Source organism: Rhinopithecus bieti, unplaced genomic scaffold (genome assembly GCF_001698545.2).
Source record: "Rhinopithecus bieti isolate Rb0 unplaced genomic scaffold, ASM169854v2 scaffold_9209, whole genome shotgun sequence".
NCBI lineage: Eukaryota > Metazoa > Chordata > Mammalia > Primates > Cercopithecidae > Rhinopithecus > Rhinopithecus bieti.
The window spans coordinates 272691-286224 of record NW_016805989.1 but is presented as its reverse complement, the minus strand read 5'-3'; the positions used below and the strand labels follow the sequence as shown (position 1 = coordinate 286224).

General features: G+C 46.4%; 1 protein-coding gene across 2 annotated transcripts; it reads left to right on the top strand.

Moving 5' to 3' along the window:
* Positions 1–557: 557 nt before the first annotated feature.
* On the top strand, positions 558–11502 carry COQ7 (coenzyme Q7, hydroxylase). 2 transcript variants are annotated; one of them, XM_017874406.1, is made up of 6 exons: positions 558–714; positions 5287–5465; positions 6865–6979; positions 8669–8808; positions 10515–10583; positions 11290–11502. In XM_017874406.1, the coding sequence occupies exons 1-6, from the start codon at positions 642–644 to the stop codon at positions 11365–11367; spliced, it is 654 nt and encodes a 217-aa protein (XP_017729895.1). In that variant the 5' UTR covers positions 558–641; the 3' UTR covers positions 11368–11502. The 2 variants fall into 2 exon arrangements, with proteins under 2 accessions (XP_017729895.1, XP_017729896.1); XM_017874407.1 differs by lacking the exon at positions 558–714 and adding an exon at positions 888–989.
* The last annotated feature ends 2032 nt before the right edge of the window (positions 11503–13534 follow it).

Here is a 13534-nt window from a genome sequence, read left to right as displayed (position 1 = left end):
ATATATATATATATTTTTGGGGGGGGGGGGAGAGGGCCCAGGCTGGAGTGCAGTGGCAGGATCACAGCTGACTGCAGCCTCGAGCTCCCGGGCTCGAGCTATTTCCCCGCCTCAACCCCCCGAATAGCTGGGACTATAGGTGTGCTCCACCACGCCCAGCGAATTTTTAAAATTATTTGTAGAGGCGGGGTCTCGCTATATTGGCCAGGCTTACTATTTTAAAGTAGATACAGGATACAAATTAAAAAAAAAAAAAACCTCCTTCCACGTAGGTAAAGCAGGAAATACCGTGCCTTGTTAATAAGTAATTCCCTTATGATCCTTTTTCCCAGGAACTTGGGCGAGAAATCACTAACCCTACCCTGATCTTTGAAACAGCAATTTAGCATTTTCATCTCCCTGGCAACCCAAGGCGTCTTGGCGTCCTTGGTCTTCCGAGTGATTGATAGTGACCCCACCCAATATAATCTTTTTGTTTGTCGTATCTAACCAATCCAATCCCTAGCGCGGGGCTAGGGGGCGTTCCCACCGGTGCGCGGGCAAGCTGAGCCTGCCTTACGTCTGCTGTGCGTCATCAGTTCGAGCCAAGGGCAGTATTGGCCCGCTCCGTTCAACGAAGTGGTTGCTTTTTTGTTCCGGCAATGAGTTGCACCGGGGCGGCGGCGGCTCCTTGCCTGTGGCGGCTGCGCCAGGGCGCCCGGCGGTCGCTCTCAGGTAATGGGATGCGCGCAGTCAGAGTCCTGCGCTGGGCTAGGAAGCTAGGGAATTTTCGCTTGAGGTTTGGGTCGAAGAGGTCACGGGGGAGAGGTTCGTAACGTCACAGGCCTGCGACGGAGCGCGACTGCGTGACTTCAGCTTACGGGGCGCTGGCGGGCGGGGCGGGGCTTGTAGTTCGTGGCGAGAGTGACGGGAGGACGGGGGTGGTTTCGGCAGTGATGCCTGGGGAGTGACGCAGTGGCACACCTGTGCAGTGATGGATGTCACGGCAGGTGCGGCCAGCTTTCCGAGTCGAGGACAGTTGGCGACACTGAAAATTTAGCTTCTCAGGGAGTCACTCTTTTTGTGGTCTTTGCCCAGGGCCTTGTCAGGCAAAGTGTAGCCCGACGACCAGCTGCCTCCGCTACTTCTGGGAGCTTGCTAGAAATACAGATTGTCGGGCCCCACCCCGACCTACTTGGTCGGTATCTGTGGTCCGTGAACAGGACCTTTAGGTGATTTGCATGCACTGTAAACTTCGAGAGCCATCAGTGTAGTAGAAGGATCATCGAATTTGGAGTAGAGAGACATGGTTTTTTGCATGGTTCCTGCTTTCCTTGTTTCATCTGTGCTGCCTTAGAAAATTGTCATGAAACCAGGCGCGGTGGCTCCGGCCTATAATCTCAGCACTTTAGGAGGCCGAGGCTGGAGGATCACCTGAGGTCAGGAGTTTGAGACCAGCCTGGCCAACACGGTGAAACCCCGCCTCTACTAAAAATAAAAATTTTCCGGGCGTGATGGCAGGTGCCTGTAATCCCAGCTACTCAGGAGGCTGAGACAGGAGAATCGCTTGTACCTGTGAGGCAGAGGTTGCCTTGAGGCGAGATTGCACCACTGCACTCCAGCCTGGGCGTCAGAGCGAGACTTTGTCTCCCCAACCCCCGCAAAAAAAAAAAAAAAAAAAGAAAAGAAAAGAAAAGAAAATGACATGAGGTCGTTTTCTCAACGTTAAATTACTGTGTACCACCTTCGGAATTTTTGCCTCATGGCAATACTGCTTGAACTTTTGATTACTAGATGTGTTTTTTTCGTATAGCCCTGTCTCATTTTAAAATTAAATTAATTTCCTTGAAACGAAATCCTTACGGTGAATGGGAAGCCAGTGCCACTTGTCACAAATGGATGAGTAATTATTAAGAAAAAAACAAACTGAAATTAAAAAGTTACAAAATTGTATTAAATACTGTATTTCTGTTACAAAGGGGAAATTAGCAAGTGTTGGGAAGGTGTTGAGGATATGCCAGCTGTAAATGGAGATATCTTCCTTAATGAAATAAGAGATTGCAAGAGAATTTACAAGAGTACCCCTTACTACATGGGGTTATTTATTGCATATCCATAAGCCACTTAAAATTTCATAGGTACCACCACACTGGCATGTTTCACACTTTGGGAAAATATGGACGTAAAGTGATGCATTTGAGAGCTTCTAGCACCGAGCCTCAATTTTATTTTAAAGTGTGTGGCAATGCAGGCAAAACTCTGAGGGTTGTTGAATGTGAATTTTAATGCTGCTCTGTTCAGCCAGTGAGCATAACAGAATAAGAATCATTTCTGTTTATAAAGTTACTTTGCTTCTTATATCTCATTTTATCCTCATAACTCAGTAAGATAATTTTATTATTATATGTTTTCCCTTAAAAAGGAAAGAGCCTGATTATTGCCCTTTTTTTTCTTTTTTTTTTGAGACAGTGTCTTGCTCTGTTGCCCAGGCTGGAGTGCAGTGGTGCGATCTCAGCTCACTGCAGCCTCCGCCTCCTGGGTTCAAGCGATTCTCCTGCCTCAGACTCCCAAGTAGCTGAGGCTACAGGCATGCACCACCATGCCTGGCTAATTTTTGAATTTTAGTAGAGACGGGGTTTCACCATGATGACCAGGTCTCGAACTCCTGACCTCAAGTGATTCTCCCTCCTTGGTTTACCAAAGTGCTGGGATTACAGGTATGAGTCACCAATGATTACTGCCAATTTTATGTGTAAGAATTGTCGATCCTGATTTTCCCAAGGCTAGTGTTGGAGATGGGACACATGTTTTCTGTTTCTTTTTTTCTTTTTTTTTTTTTGAGACAGAGTCTCACTATGTCACCCAGGCTGGAGTGTAATGGCACCATCTCAGCTCACTGCAACCTCTGCCTACTGGGTTCAACTGATTGTTCCGCCTCAGCCTCCTGAGTAGCTGGGACTACAGGCGCGCCACGATGGCTGACTAATTTTTATATTTTTGGTAGAGATGGGGTTTCACCATGTTGGCCAGGCTGGTCTTGAACTCCTGGTCTCAAGCAATCCACTTGCCTGGGCTTCCCAAAGTGCTGGGATTACAGGCATGAGCCACTGCACCCGGCCTATTGCACCCGGCCTATCCGTCTTTTGAGTCAGATATGCTCAGTGAGATGAAGGGGATCATGCCGAGGAATGGACCAAAGCTGGGTCATTATGCTTCAGAACTTACGTCCACGCTTCTTTATTAAAAGTGTGACATTTATAGCTCCATCTGGTAGAAGATTTCAAGTGCAGAGCCACCCCAAATTTCACCAACCCACCTCATCACCTCGTGTCCAAAGCATTCAAGCCTTTGTCATGAAAGAACCACATATGTATCCAAAATGAGTTTTTTCCACATACTCGCCAGATGTTGAAGTTAGCCTAAGTGAAAAGACGTATGCATAAAAGACATGGTAGTCACAGCCTAAGAGCGCTAAAACATTACAAAGTGATACCAATGCTGACTGGGGGCGGTGGCTCACGCCTGTAATCCCAGCACTTTGGGAAGCTGACATGGGAGGATTACTTGAGCTCAGGAGTTTGATACCAGCCTGGGCAACATGGTGAAACCCTGTCTCTACTAAAAATACAAAAAAAGTAGCTGGGCATGATGGTACACGCCCGTAGTCCTAGCTGCTTTGGAGTCCTAGCTACTCTAGAGGCTGAAACAGGAGAATTGCCTGAGTCCGAAAGGTGGAGTTTGCAGTAAGCCGAGATTGTACCATTGCACTCCAGCCTGGGCAACAGAGCCAGAGTCTGTCTCAAAAAAAAAAAGTGATACCAGTACAGATCGAAGCTGCCGTTACAAACTAAATGACCCCTAGGTTTCTATTTTCCGTATCTGCAAAATGAGGTGTGAATACACCTTACACACCTAAGAATGCTGCAAAACTCTTCCTTGCAGGGAAAAAAGCCTCTTGAGTTACTCTAATATAAGGCTCAGAGAATAAAATTAAGGTGTTAAGGTTAGGAGATTTATTTTTAAAGATAAAATATAATCTGTCATGAAGAATTTACATTTTGAAGATAAGAGTTCCTTTGAATTGATTTTGGACCATAATGAGGTGAAATCTAGACTCTAAGGCTAGTCTCAAAATCAAATGCTCAAGAGTGTGGGGTTTTAAAATTTTTTCTCTGTTTTTTTTTTTTTGTTGTTGTTGTTGTTTGTTTGTTTGGTTTTAGACAGAGTCTCACTCTGTTGCCCAGGCTGGAGTGCAGTGGCACGATCTCGGCTCACTGCAATCTCTGCCTCCCGGGTTCAAGCTATTCTCCTGCCTCAGCCTCCCAAGTAGCTGGGATTAAAGGCATGTACCAACACACCCAGCTAATTTTTGTATTTTTGGTAGAGATGGGGTTTCACCATGTTGGCGAGGCTGGCCTCAAACTCCTGACCTCAGGTGATTCATTCTCCTTGGCTTCCCAAAGTGTTGGGATTACAGGCGTGAGCCACTGCGCCCGGACAGGTGTGGGTTTTTTGTTTGTTTGTTTGTTTGTTTTGAGACGGAGTCTCGCTCTGTCGCCCAGGCTGGAGTGCAGTGGTGCGGTCTCAGCTCACTGCAAGCTCCGCCTCCCGGGTTCACGCCATTCTCCTGCCTCAGCCTCCCCAGTAGCTGGGACTACAGGTGCCCGCCACCATGCCCGGCTAATTTTTTGTACTTTTAGTGGAGAAGGGGTTTCACCAAGTTAGCCGGGATGGTCTCCATCTCCTGACCTTGTGATCCACCCGCCTCGGCCTCCCAAAGTGCTGGGATTACAGGCGTGAACCACTGCGCCCAGCAGGTGTGGGTTTTAAGAGAACTTAGTCTGTGGTTCTCAGCCTTGGCTGAAGCAAAGACTTATGCACATAGCTTCTAAAAAATACCAATTCAGAGAGCCTCCTCCCGGGGATCAATTGGGGAAGAGCACCGTGTTTCTGAAAGCTCTCTACGGGCCTCTCCTGTATAGCATGTGCTGGGGGGAAATGTGCCAGAGGGCTGGTGAACTGGAGAACCTTGCCCATCTAGAAGCGGCTGCCATGTTAACTGCCTGATAAGAAGATAGGCTCAGCATTTCCAGATCTTCATACACTTAAAGTGAAGCCAGAAATCCAGATCTTTAGGTAGAATCCTCTTTTTTAACACTGTAGGTTAAACAGAGTACATTTATGGGCATGCCTGGCCCACGGGGAGCTCATTTGGGACCTCCATCCCAAAGTGCCCTTTCTTCTGTCTGTAAAAGGAACGTTTGGATTTTACCTGAACGTAACGAAGAATAAACACTTGCATTTCAGCTTATGGAAGAAGAATCATTGTCAGATTTCGCAGTTCAGGAATGACCTTAGACAATATCAATCGGGGAGTTGTGGATCGAATAATCCGAGTGGATCATGCAGGCGAATATGGAGCAAACCGCATCTATGCCGGGCAGATGGCCGTCCTGGGTCGGACAAGCGTCGGGCCGGTCATTCAGGTGGGTGCTTCTTCATCTCCCTCACCCTGGTCTACCGAATGGGCAGATCCAAAGGCCTTCAAGTAATCAATCACGGGAGGTCAAGCGTTCCCCAGGGAGATGCCATTGTCTCCAGGAGAGCAAAAGTTGGTTCTTGGTGGAGAGATGGAGAGCAAAAAGCATATTGTTGTTTTTATGGATAAAGCACAGAGACATATAGTACATAGACAGGTATGCAGTCATAGTGTGTCCTTCACAGGAATTGTGTGGATTGAATGAATTGCTTGCATTAAAGCTATTAGACGGCCCCTGGCACTTAGGAAGTGCCATCTAAGTGTTAGTTGCAGCTAGCATTCTCTCTTCTTCCTCTCATGTAAATAATATTTGGGGCCAGGTGTGGTGGCTCACGCCTGTAATCCGAGGCCGATGGACTGCTTGAGCCCAGGAGTTTGAGACCAGACTGGGCAACATGACGAGACCCTGTCTCTACAAAAAATACAAAAATTAGCTGGGTACAGTGGCTCACACCTGTAATCCCAGCACTTTGGGAAGCTGTGGCCAGTGGATCACCTGAGGTCAGGAGTTTGAGATCAGTGTGGCCAACAAGGCAAAACCCTGTCTGTACTAAAAATACAAAACAAATTAGCCAGGCATGGTGGTGCATGCCTGTAGTCCCAGTGCTCGGGAGGCTGAGGCAGGAGAATTGCTTGAACCTGGGAGGCAGAGGTTGCAGTGAGCTGAGATTGCACCACTGCACTCCAGCCTGGGCAACAGAGTGAGACTCCGTCTCAAAAAAAAAAAAACAAAAAAACCCAAAAAATCCCCCCCCACACACAGCAAAGTTAGCCAGGTGTAGTGGTGTGCGACTGTAATCCCAGCTAGTTTGAGAGGCCGAGGTTGGAGGATCACTTGAGCCTGGAGGTTGAGGCTGCAGTGGGCCATAAGCTTGCTACCGCATTACAGTCTTGGTGAGAGAGTGAGACCCTGTCTCAAAACAAGCAAACCACAACAACAACAAGATGATACTATTCTAGTAGTCTGGAAGGAAATTACACAACAGCTCATGTTCTGCCTTCCTGATTTTGAAATGGGTTAAACATGTCATTTCTTATGCGTGTGGACCCTTGTTATTTACTAGGCACATTGTGGGCCTGAGAGACTTCTGCTGGAACTGTAGCTCATGGCAGTCTTACCTGGAATTGAGATAATAGATTCTTTTGTATTCTCAGCGCTATCTTCTCTTTGTCAAAGATTCCTTTAGTCTGATGTCTTACTTTTTCCATTGACGTTTTGAGGGGAATGGCAGAGACAGCAGTTTCCATGATTTTCTCCGTTTCTATTTTACTTCCTGTATGCTGCTTGGGTGAGTGGGAGGCCTCTATGGAATTCTTGCATGTCTTTATTTTTATGTTTCTTACAGAAAATGTGGGATCAAGAAAAGGACCATTTGAAAAAGTTCAGTGAGTTGATGGTTACGTTCAGGGTCCGGCCGACAGTTCTGATGCCCTTTTGGAACGTGCTGGGGTTTGCGCTGGGTACGTGTCTCTCTAGAAGAGCTTATGCAAGCTTGGGGATCTAGGATGATTAAATCCTTCAGGTATCATGTTCACAATTCTTGCTATGTCCTCTTATGACCTCATTCTGTTTACTTCATATTTTTCCAAAGTTAAATTGACTGCCTTTTTTTATGTGTGGTTTAAATTTATTTAAGATAGAATCTTAATGTCAGTACTTAAAAAGAAAAAAGGTCGGGCATGGTGGCTCGCACCCGTAATCCCAGCACTTTGGGAGCCCGAGGTGGGCAGATCATGCGGTCAGGAGTTCGAGACCAGCCTAACCAACATGGTGAAATCCCCATCTCTATTAAAAATACAAAAATTAGCTGGGTGTGGTGGTGCGGGCCTGTAATCCCAGCCACTTGGGAGGCTGAGGTGGGAGAACTGCTTGAACCTCGGAGGTGGAGGTTGCAGTGAGCCAAGATTGGCCCACTGCACTCCAGTCTAGGTGACAGAGCGACAGAGCGAGACTCCTTCTCAAAAACAAACAAACAAACAAACAAACAAACAAACAAACAAAATAGAACCGGGGTCTCATTCTGTTGCCCAGACTGGAGAGCAATGGTATAGTCATAGCTCACTGAAACCTCAAACTCTTGGGTTCAAGTGATCCTCCCACCTAAGCCTCTGAGCCTGAGTAGCTTGGACTACGGGCACATGCCACCACGCACAGGTCTATTTTTTTGTAGAGATGGAGTCTCATTATGTTACCTAGACTGGTCTCAAACTGCTGGCCTCAAGCCATCCTCCCTCTGTGGCATCCCCAAAGTGCTAGGATTACAGGCGTGAGGCACCACACCTGGCCTAATGTCAGTATTATAAATAGAAAATACAGTAAAAATAAACAACATAAAAAAAAAGCTAGTATAATTCAATTGCAGCCAAATACTATTCCCTTAGAAAGATTCTCAACCTGAGGTCTGTTCACTCTTTTAAAAAAGGGAGAAGAATAAATGATATAAAAGATCAAAGATATATTCACCCCAAATGCTGACTTTCTCTTGGCCATGGTCAGGATAAAACAGCATTGAAAAGAGAATGGCTTTTCTTACTATGTAATTCCAGGTTTAACACTGGGATCCAGTCTCTCCTAAAACAGTGGTTCTCCCTCAGGGTGAGTTTGCCCCCCTGATGAGGACATGTGGCAATATCTAGGGACTTTTGTTTTTTGAAATGGAGTCTCACCCCGTCACCCAGGCTGGAGTGCAGTGGCACGATCTTGGCTCGCTGCAATCTTCACCTCCCAGCTTCAAGTGATTTTCCTGCCTTATCCTTCCAAGTAGCTGGGATTATAGGTGCCCACTCCCACACCGACTAATTTTTGTATTTTTAGGAGAGACAGGGTTTCACCATGTTAGCCAGATTGGTCTCGAACTCCTGATCTCAGGTCATCCGCCCACCTCGGCCTCCCAAAGGGCTGAGATTGCAGGTGTGATCCACCGCGCCCAGCCCTCGGGACAGTTTTGGTTGTCAAAACTTAGTTGGCGCTGCTGGCATCTAGTTGGTAGAGGTCAGGGATGCAGTTAAATATCCTACCATGCATGGGGCACACAAGGAATGACCCAGCCCAGTGTCTGGTACAGAGGTTGAGAAGCCCTGGCCACAGATGATCTCCATTACCAGTCATATCTGCTTCTTTCTTTTCTGATCTGGGTTTAACAATCCCAGGGGCAGGGACTGCCTTGCTCGGGAAGGAAGGTGCAATGGCCTGCACCGTGGCAGTGGAAGAGAGCATAGCACATCACTACAACAACCAGATCAGGAAGCTGATGGAGGAGGACCCTGAAAAATATGAGGAACTTCTTCAGGTATTTGTCCATGCTCTAAAACAGGGCTGCTCAAGGAGAAAAGGGCAGATAGCAATTGGGTAAGAGGAAAACATAGCAGAGATTGTTAGGGGATGATGGGGGTTTAGAGCCTCAGTTGAAAGGTGAGCAAACTGAGGAACAGAGAGGTGAACCCATCTGCCCTGGCCAGATAGCACAGACAGAGCTGGAACTAGAACCCTTGTCTCCTTAGTCTTTTTTTCTTTTTATTTAGAGATGGGATCTTGCTCTGTTGCCCTGGCTGGAGTACAGTGGCACAGTCATAGCTCACTGCATCTTCAAACTCTTGGGTTCAAGTGATCCTCCCGCTTCAGCCTCCTGAGTAGCTATGGGACTACGGGTACATGCCACCACACCCAGCTAATTTTTTTTTTCTTTTCTTTTGAGACGGAGTTTCACTGTTATTGCCAAGGCTGGAGTGCAATGGCGTGATTTGGCTCACAGCAACCTCCGCTTCCTGGGTTCAAACCATTCTCCTGCCTCAGCCTCTGGAGTAGATGGGATTACAGGCATGCGCCACCACACCCAGCTAATTTTGTATTTTTAGTAGAAATGGGGTTTCTCCATGTTGGCCAGGCTGGTCTCGAACTCCGGACCTCAGGTGATCCGCCCGCCTCGGCCTCCCAAAGTGCTGGGATTACAGGCGTGAGCCACCACTCCTGGCCTTTTTTTTTTTTTAAGAGATGGGGTCTCACCATGTTTTCCAGGCTGATCTTGAACTCTTGGGCTCCAGTGATCTTCTCTCCTCAGCCTCCCAAAGTGCTGGAATTATAGGCATGAGCCACCATATCTGGCCAGAACCCTTGTCTCTTGAGCCCTATCCTGTTCACTTCTTTTATTTTTAATTTTTTGAATTTTTCATAGAGACAGTGTCTCTCTCTCTTGCCCAGATTGGTTTTGAACCCCTGGGCTCAAGTGATCCTCCTGCCTCGGCCTCCCAAAGTGCTGAGATTACAGGTGTGAGCCACACCACCTGGTGCTGTTCATTTTTTTTTTTTTTTTTTTTTGAGATGGGGTCTCGTTCTGTCAATGCAGTGGTCTCCACCTGCACTGCAGCCTCTGCCTCCTGGGTTCCAGCAATTCTCCTGCTTCGGCGTCCCAGGTAGCTGGGATTACAGGCACACACCACCTGCCCAGCTAATTTTTGTACTTTTAGTAGAGATGGGAGTTCACCACATTGATCAGCTGGTCTCGAACTCCTGACCTCAGGTGATCCTCCTGCCTTGGCCTCCTGAAATGCTAGGATTACAAGCGTGAGCCACCGCACCCGGCCCACTTCTTTATCATTGGTAGATTCTGAGCAGATGCTGTGAGCAAGAACCCTTTAGATTAAATAAATGAATAGATATCCTGAGATAATTTTCCACAGCAAATAAAGGGAACTGTTTAGTTTTTTAGAGTCTAAATCTGAGGTTGGCAAACTATGGCCTGTGGCCAGCCACCTGTTTCTTTAAATAAACTTCTATTGGAACACAAGCATGTCCATTTGTTTGCATGTCTCCCGCTGGTTTTCTGGTTACAGTGGCAGAGTTGGGTAGGTGGGACAAAGTATTTACTCTCTGGCCCTTTAGAGGAAAAGCTGGCCTCCCTGTCTTAGGCCATAATAAGAGACTTTAGCCTCCAAAATGAAATGGAACAGTAGGAGAGTTGGAAGGCTAACTTGCTTTGGTGTCTTTTTATTTAACCAGGTGATAAAGAAATTTCGGGATGAAGAGCTTGAGCACCATGACACAGGCCTTGAACATGATGCTGAATTGGTACATCCCCTACTGTTACCTGTTCTGCTTTGGGACTCCTTATTTGGGAGGTTGAGGTTTCTGTTCCCAGAAGAATAAATTGTAAAGCGACAGCCAAAGGGAGAGAAAACCAATGATGTTGCTTTGACAAAAAGCAAGGAAATGTGTTATTGCTCCAGATTGGGAATCTTCTTTCTTGCTTTATCCCTTCTTGTTTTCCCCAGGAAGTTTTTTTTTTTTTTTTTTTTTTTTTTTTTTTTTTGAGACAGTCTCACTCTGTTGCCCATGTTGGAGTGCAGTGGTATAGTCTTGGCTCACTGCAGCCTCTGCCTTCCGGGTTCAAGCAGTTCTCCTGCCTCAGCCTCCCGAGTAGCTGGGATTATAGGTGCACACCGCCATGCCTGGCTAATTTTTGTATTTTTTGTTTTTAGTAGCGACCGAGTTTTCGCTGTGTTGGCCAGGGTGGTCTCGAACTCCTGACCTCAGATGATTTGCCTGCCTTGGCCTCCCAGGAGCTTCATTTCCTTTCCTGTGAGAATCTGGATGACTCCAATGCTTTGGCAGTAGCAGAGGCATTCCAACATTTTGACTAGCTTTCTTCGAAACTAAAATAAATTGTTCCTTAGATCTATCCTGAGAAATCCAAAGCCTGCCCTGCCAGCCCTGAATCTTACAACCAAAAATGAACACAAAACATGTTTCTTTGTTTGCTTATTGTTTTTAACAGGCTCCAGCCTATGCCGTCCTGAAGAGCGTTATCCAAGCTGGATGCAAAGTGGCGATATATTTATCAGAAAGATTGTAAAGTGCGTCCAGTTATGCCTGTCTATAAAAGATGATAGTAATTTACCAAGTGACATTTGCAGAGAAACAAGTGTACAGTTATCATTGTACTTTTGTACAATGTGAATTTTGTTAATTAAATTATGAGGTTTCTTTTAAAAAAAAAAAAAACTGCAGTGTTGATTTTTCTCTGGGTTGTGTTTTCTGCCATGAGACCGACAGGTCACCAGCCTTGTTCAAGTCACAGCAAACGAAGCTGAACCTTGTTTGGTCTCATACTTAATTTTCTTTTATATACATGTTTTTCTTTTACATACGTGTGTGTGTGTGTATATATGTATATACATTTTTTTTTTTTTTTTTTTTTTTTTTTGGAGACAGGGTCTTACTCTTTTGCCCAGGGTGGGTCACAGCTCACTGCAGCCTCGACCTCCCAGCCTCAAGCAATCCACCCACCTCAGCCTTCCAAGTAGCTGGGACTACAGATGTGCACCACCACACCTGGCTAATTCTTTCTATGTTTTTTTTTTTTTTTTTTTTTTTTTTTTTTTTTTTTTNTTTTTGAGACAGAGTCTCGCTATCACCCAGGCTGGAGTGCAGTGGCCGGATCTCAGCTCACTGCAAGCTCCGCCTCCCAGGTTCACACCATTCTCCTGCCTCAGCCTCCTGAGTAGCTGGGACTACAGGCGCCCGCCACGTCGCCTGGCTAGTTTTTTCTATTTTTTTAGTAGAGACGGGGTTTCACTGTGTTAGCCAGGATGGTCTCGATCTCCTGACCTCGTGATCCACCCGTCTCGGCCTCCCAAAGTGCTGGGATTACAGGCTTGAGCCACCGCGCCCAGCCTTCTTTCTATTTTTTTGTAGAGGTGAAGTCTCACTATGTTGTCAGGCTGGTCTCTAACTCCTGGACTCAGTGATCCTCCCATTTCTACCTCCCAAAGTGCTGGGATTACAGGTGTGAGCCGCTTGACCAGGCTCATTTTCTCCTAAAACATCAAGGAGAAATCATTAATAATGTGACGGGAATCTTTAGGAGAAAAAACAATTTGGTTTACTGATAACAAAAGATAATTGGAAACATGAGAGTATCTGAGACTGGCCAGGCAGAACTATGAAGTCCATCAAGTAAGTCAAAGACCATCGTTTCCATTCTGAATTGTGGGTGATAAGGGGTGGGAGAGTGCTACAGTCTGGATGTCTGTGTCTCCCCAGAATTCATATGATGAAATCTTCACCCTCAAGTTTGATAGAAGGTGGGGCCTTTGGGAAGTGTGAGGTTATGAGGGTGGAGCCCTCATGAATGGGATTCGTGCCTTATGAAAGGTCCTAGAGAGACACCTCATCCTCTCCACAGTGTGAGACTTCAAGGGGTGTGGGCTCTGAGGAAGCAGACCCTTCACAAGCACACATCAACCAGCACTTTGATCATGGACTTCCCAGCCTCTAGGACTGAGCAAGAAATGTTTGATGTTTATAAGCCTCCCAGACTGTGGTATTTTTGAGTCTCACTCTGTCACCCAGGCTGGAGTGCAGTGGCACGATCTCGGCTCACTGCAAGCTCTGCCTTCTGGGTTACGCCATTCTCCTGCCTCAGCCTCCCAAGTAGCTGGGACTACAGGTGCCCGCCACTGCGCCCGGCTAATTTTTTTGTATTTTTAGTAGAGACAGGGTTTCACCGTGTGAGCCAGGATGGTCTCGATCTCCTGACCTCGTGATCCGCCTGCCTAGGCCTCCCAAAGTGCTGGGATTACAGGCGTGAGCCACCGCGCCTGACTGACTGTGGTATTTTGTTATAGCAGCCTGAACAGACTAAGACGGGCGTGTTGCTTCGTTCAAAGACTGTACTAAGTTGTGGATTATTTCTGAAATTGAATTACAATCTTTTCCTTAAGGCCTTTTACCACCCCCCGCCCCAAAAAACCCCAAACTGATTCAAATTTTCATACTTTAATGAAATATTTTATAATTTGCAAATTTTTAAGTGATGTATGAAAAACCTAGATCAGTGGATCTTCTCTTTGGCTGCCCATTAGAATGTCCCGTGAAGATTAAACTTTTTTTTTTCAGTTTGTGGACCAAGAGTTTTGATTTATTTAGGGTGGAGTTCAGGGTCAGAATGGTTTCAGAAGCTCCCAGGTGACTCTGGTGTGAGTTGGAGCTGCAAGGCGCTGAACTAGATTATAAGATGT